General features: G+C 43.9%; 1 protein-coding gene across 1 annotated transcript; it reads right to left on the minus strand.

Moving 5' to 3' along the window:
- Positions 1–203: 203 nt before the first annotated feature.
- CUNH2orf69 (chromosome unknown C2orf69 homolog) lies at positions 204–5,587 on the minus strand. Its single transcript, XM_041403691.1, has 2 exons — positions 5,358–5,587; positions 204–3,652 (listed from the first exon to the last, which is right to left on the minus strand). Exons 1-2 carry the CDS (start codon positions 5,577–5,579, stop codon positions 2,813–2,815), a joined length of 1,062 nt encoding a protein of 353 aa, XP_041259625.1. The 5' UTR covers positions 5,580–5,587; the 3' UTR covers positions 204–2,812.
- Between the last annotated feature and the right edge of the window lie 413 nt (positions 5,588–6,000).

The raw sequence follows: 6,000 nt of genomic DNA on the forward strand, positions 1-6,000 counted from the left end.
GCAAACTATGACCCATTTTATCCTAATGTAGAAATACCCCACCCTTGGCTGCTTCATGCCAGCTTTCCTGTGTTTGTGGGATGCCAGTAAGCTGTTTTAAAATTATGGATGCTGACTACACAAATACAAAGCCTCCTTGAAGAAAAGTCATCAAATAAATCTGATTTTTAAACTACTCTCCACAAACACCTGACAAAGCTTAATCCACAAAACTGCACATTCCTCGTTTAATGGTTTTATACTCACATCAAAGTGGTTTCACCCATTAGAAATAGTTTATTTTCTACATAGTTTGCAAAATTTATTTTTAGCATGCATTGTAATGAATGACAGAGGCACATTCCAACAGAGTACTACAGCTGTTTAAAGAATGAAAAACAACCAGTCAGTTTTCCCTCCACAACATGAGGTCTCATAACAAGATTAGTTTTACAACAAAGTGCCTATTCTTCAAAGTAATGCAGCAACACTTGAGCCTATTTAACAGTTATTGTAGGCAGCCTCCATCAAACAGGTTAGTATTATTTTAACAGGACAGCCATCCAGAAACTTTTGAAGACAATGTCAATATTTTAAAAGCTATTTCCAAAAGCTTGCAGCGACGTAGTTCTGATGTTTTGGCAGGCACAGAATTGTTTAGAAATTGGTCTCTGATCTGCAGTGTTATTGGACTGGGCAAGTGTTAGCACACCCAACTTAGCCTAGTCAGTCTGAAACTGAGGGAGCAAAAGCAATAGAAAGTTCTGGGGGTTTTGTTGGTTTACTCATTAAAATACTATTTTGTAAGTGGATGGTTAAATATATTTCAAGCCATTTGCAGGCTTTCCATTAAAACCACTTCTTTAGGTGACCCATATTTCCTTTACAGAAAAAATACCTCACATATGCTGCAAATGTTATCAAAAGGACCATAAAGGGGAAAAAATGTTCCTTGAAGCACATCAAGGCTTGTTATAAGCCTATTAAGATGGTAATCAACAAATAGGATTGAACGAAACCTCCAAGAAACAGCCTAAAATAAAAAAGGAGATGGAACTAAATTTCAGGTTCTTTACAGTTTGTTTGCATGTTGCACTTTTCTCCATCAATTTAAATAGATTTCTTTTGATGAACTAGGTACATTAATCTAATTATTAGTGATAGAGTTCTCTTTCAAATTGTAGGGTCCACACTGTATGTATAAAACTTTCTATCACCCTTAATATTTTGAGTGTTAAGAAAATTTTCTTAGGAGTACAACACACTTTTCTCATTACTCAGTGATCACTGATGTGCACAGTTTCTGCCAAAAGTTGTCTGCAGGGAACCTTGTAAGTTTTAATGATGCCAACAGAAGAAACTTCCTTTCCACAGTGTAAATCACAGGAAACAAGGAACAGGGCAGAGATGTCACTAAGCCATCAAACATAGAACCAAAGTTGAATAAAATGCCTTTTTTCAGAACTTAGCCACAAATGTTTGTGTAATCTTCACAGTGTTTTGCTAACTTGCTTTTGTATTCCTATACTTCCAGGAAATCCAAAACCACTTGGAGTTACTGGTTCGTTGTTAATGGCTGCAGTTGTCTTTAAGAATAATTCTAAGCTTTGTAGCTAAATGGGAAGTTACTTGCAACAGTAGAAAAGTTCCATTAATACCATCATTGTCTATCTCTCAGTATTTCTTTCTTAAGTACACTCAGGTTTGGTGTCTGAACCAGATTTCATCTTTTGTATCAAATCTGACTGGCTTTCTATTTAGAGGAGTTTTTTCTGTAGGGAAAATTAGGCTCCAAAAATAAGGTTCTTGGATGGCTCTAGAAGCAACTACTGCAGTACATTTAAAGGAGATAATAGATATTAAAATGGAGGCATTTTGAAAGAGCTACAGTCAACACAGTCTGAATTTTTTTAATGCAACTTGTAATAGATTATGTGCTTATGGCTTGATTAAGAGCCACATCAATGCAGCAATTACCAAGTAAAACCTTGCCAGCCCAAGGTAGGGATGTCACCTCTTGATGTGACAATGAAGGTATTACTGCTGGTCCTTCCAGAAGTTAGCAAAGCAACAGCAAGGTATCTTGAAATACAAACAAGCTACACACTAATCAACAATCCTGGTTACTTAACATAGCTACATCACAGTTTTCAAGCCCCCAGGTGAAATGGCTGTTCACTAGCAGATACTACGCAATTAATTAATCAAACTTTAGAGTGACAGAAATGGCAAGGCGCACATGAAGACGAGAAATGCATTGGCACTATTATTCCAAAGGTGAGTATTTGTGACTTTGTTTCAAACAGGAGAAATGTTACAATCACCTAATAAAACAGGTCTCTGCAAAATATATAACTAACATTCTTCTTACAATCAATTTCCTTAAGCCAAAAAACTAACCTTACATCTGTAATTGACAAAGAGCAATAATTTTAGCCCTGGAAGCCACTCAACTGAAGTATCTACACATGTGAAGTTCCCAAGTACTTTAAAGTCCTATTAAATGCAGTTTATGATATTAGACATCCAGGACTAAAAATTCTGCCAACAGTTTAAGAATAAACATTCACATTTAACAAAAAAAAAAACATGCATAGGATTGTTCTTCATAACACTTTTTTCCAGGAATCGAAAAACAACATCTGTTATAGTTTTGGGGTCCCAATAAGCCTTTTTAATCTACAGAAATTTATATATAGTATCTATTAGCAACACAGAACTGATTTAGTATTCTGTTTAGAAAGCATCTGCTCAAAGCTGAAAATCTAGGTGACAACATTTACAGTGTTAAAAGTGCTTCTACAAAGAATATACTGTTCATATACACACAGTCTCAAAATACTTCATGAACTCTGAAATGGTTGTCTAAGGAGGGAACTTCATCAGCAAAATGCAGTTGATCATTTATTTCCACACCAAATTCTTCAAGTATCTGTACAAATTTCTCATGCTCTCTCCCAATCCATGACCTCATTGTGTCAAACACTTGGTACGGTGTAACGTGGGCATGAACTTTAATTCCTGTCTCTGCAAGTTCTTTCAGCATTTCAGGGTAAGTAACCCAAGTATTGCTTCCTCCCGAGTGACCACCATCCAGCCAGTAAATTGCTTTTATGTTTTTTAAGAAGGCATCTGTATTCTTGTCTTTTTTGGCCTCCTTCAGCTCATAAAGCAGCTGGTTCAAAACCACACAACCTTTACTGAAGCCAATCAAAGTAAACGACGCTGCACCTACAGCAGAGGGTACCATGACGTTCCCAGCAGAATTATTAGAGCATTCACAATCTCTCTCCCTTTCTTTGGACGAGCAGCCATTTGTTGTAGGAACAGACTGTGGCTGTGATTTAAAAGCAGCTATTTTTGCATCCTTGCTGACACTGTGCACACTTTTCTGGGACAGCAGAATATTCTGAGAGAGTCTGAATGCATTAACCAGCAAAGCATGGAGATGCTTGAAAGCTCCAAAATCAGTGCTGTGCTCTGGTGCTCCAAACATGTTACTTGTCACAAAATTGTCATAGCAACTGAATTTGTGCAGGTGCATTCGAGAACACTTTATGACCCAAATAAAGCTATTGGGGAACCGGCGAGCGAGTATGGTAGCAACATTTTCAAAACTCCAGTGCTCCCACTGAAAGTTTTCTGGGTGGCAAGACATGATGTCATGATAGTTCTGAAAAATTAAAAAAATAGAAAAGATGCATTACTACATTGTGAAAAGATTCAGCTCCAATGTACTCCTATTTAGAAAGGAGAAAAGAGTCCTTTTTCACAGAAAGGACTGTAAAAAACCCCATGCATTAGAGGCTCCTACTTTCTAAGTTTGCAGAACAAGAAACATATAAAAGAAACTGGTATATTTTGACTTGCTTCCTTTAATATTTTTTACCACATATTTTTAATACCCCCAAGATCAATATAATGAAGTCAGCACATGAAAATATTCATACTTTTTGTTGACTTCACACATTGAAATATTATTCAGCTTAGTGTGACACACATAATTTTACTGCATTATCTCTAGCTACACAGGTACTGATTATCTTTCTACAAAACAAAAACAAACTTAAAACTTTGTAGCAAGTTTTCTGGATTTTATACAGAAAGAAAAATATCCCCTCTCATTCACCTGCAGGAAATTTTTTTGCCTTGTTCACATCCATAGAGGGCATAGATTGAAAGAAATTATCCCCAAGTCATGAAAGAACCTCATGTCTGAAATCTTAATGGCAAAGAATACCAGTTCATTTATTTTACTAAGGAATAATGAAGCCATATGCAAGAACAGCAATCAGACAAGTCTTCACAGGCCATCCCAATCCTTAAAATAAAAACACACAAAATTCTGCATCTTTACCTGACAGAAGGGAAAGCCTTTTCCCTTGAAGAAGGCACTACTGCTGCTTTTGAGAAGCAGTAATTAAGACAATTGCGATTAGCTGGCTACCAGAACATGTTATGTTACAGTGGTCGACCAAGTCCTTGGGGACAGCACTTTGGAGCCTCTGTAATTTCTTGCCAACTCCAGAGACCACAGGACAGGCTGAGAAAGCACCAGTGCCTGTTGAATTCCCAAAGGGCAGTGTCTGGGATGTCCATACAGCTGCACGGTGCTCTGCCTGGGGAGGACAACCGGGCACCTTGGGGTTTTGTTGTCCTGTCTCCATTGACACTTTCTGCCACGCTTCCAGACACTGCCATCCCTGTCACTGTCACCCTCAGGCAGCGCTATAGGGCTGGAGTGACTCCAGAGGAGGGCAGTGGAGCTGGTGAAGGGGCTGGAGCACAAGTCCTGTGAGGAGCAGTGGAGGGAGCTGGGGGTGTTCAGCCTGGAGAAGAGCAGGCTCAGGGGGAGCCCTTACTGCTCCCTCTAAGTCGCTGAAAGGAGCTGTAGCCAGGTGGGCTCGGTGTCTTCTTTCAGGCGACAAGAGGACACAGTTTTAGCTTGTGCCAGGGGAAGTTTAGGTTGGGTATTGGGAAGCACCCTTCGCAGAAAGGGTGGTTGGATACTGGAATGGATTGCCCAGGAGGTGGTGGAGTCACCGTCCGCGGAGGTGTCGAAGGAAAGACTGGACAAGGCGCTTAGCGCCAGGGTCCAGCTGACGTGGTGGTGCTGGTCATAGGCTGGACTCGATGATCTCCAACCTCAGTGATCCTGCGAGGACGACTCTCCTCCCCTCCACCACTGCTCCAGCTGAGGTTTCTGGAGGGCCCCTTCCCGCCCCCCGTGCCCGACCGTGCGGGGCACCGCGATGCTCCGGCGGGCGCCGGGCAATGCCCACCCGCACAGCCCTTCCGGGGACGCGTCCCTCCGGCGCCGCTTCCCCGCTCCCGCCCCGCGGCCGCTCCGCCGCCCGGGCCCCCATCTCGGGCCGTACCTGCACGTCCCCCGGGAAGTACACGACGTGGTGCTGCGGCGACGGGGCCGGGCCGCGCGGGGCGGGCGGCGGCAGCAGCAGCAGCTCGTTGGTGCGGTGCGGCTCAGCGCCCGGCACCTCGGGCAGCCGCAGCCACGGCGGGCTCAGCCGCGCCGCGGAGAAACCCCCGCCGCCGCCCGCAGGCCCCGCGGCGCAGGAGGCCGGCGCCCCGCAGAGGCTCATCCCGGCCGGGGGCGTCGCACGTGCGCCCGCCCCGCGATGACGTCACGAGGCTGTTCAAAAGGCGGCGGCGGGAAGCGCGCGGCGCCGCGAGGCGGGGAGCAGGTGCGCTCGCGCCCCCCCGCGGGGCGGCCCCTGAGCCCTGAGGGGGCCGGGAGCGGCCTGGGGATGGGGCGGCAGCTCCGCGGGGTGTGGAGCCTACAGCACCTGGAGGGATCTAGCGCTCCACTTGGGGCGGTTAGTTTCCAAACCGGAAGGTATGTGCCTCCTAAAGGTGCTGGTTGTATTAAAAAAAAAAGTTAATGAAACGATAGCTTTGAAATACTGGCGTTGGTTACGCTAGTTCTGCTGCATTGGAGGAAAAGCTTTCCCGTGCACTGGTGAGAACTCTGTATTTTACACGGCAAGCAAAGCAAGGAAACAG

Source organism: Onychostruthus taczanowskii, unplaced genomic scaffold (genome assembly GCF_017590055.1).
Source record: "Onychostruthus taczanowskii isolate IOZ18803 unplaced genomic scaffold, ASM1759005v1 scaffold20, whole genome shotgun sequence".
NCBI lineage: Eukaryota > Metazoa > Chordata > Aves > Passeriformes > Passeridae > Onychostruthus > Onychostruthus taczanowskii.

Bases quoted from the DNA above. Each gene is read 5' to 3' on its own strand.
- CUNH2orf69 (XM_041403691.1), bottom strand. From the start codon at position 5,579: ATGAGCCTCTGCGGGGCGCCGGCCTCCTGCGCCGCGGGGCCTGCGGGC. The intron at 3,653-5,357 runs GTACGGCCCGAG...TTAATTTTTCAG, and splicing joins ACTTCCCGGGGGACGTGCAG to AACTATCATGACATCATGTC.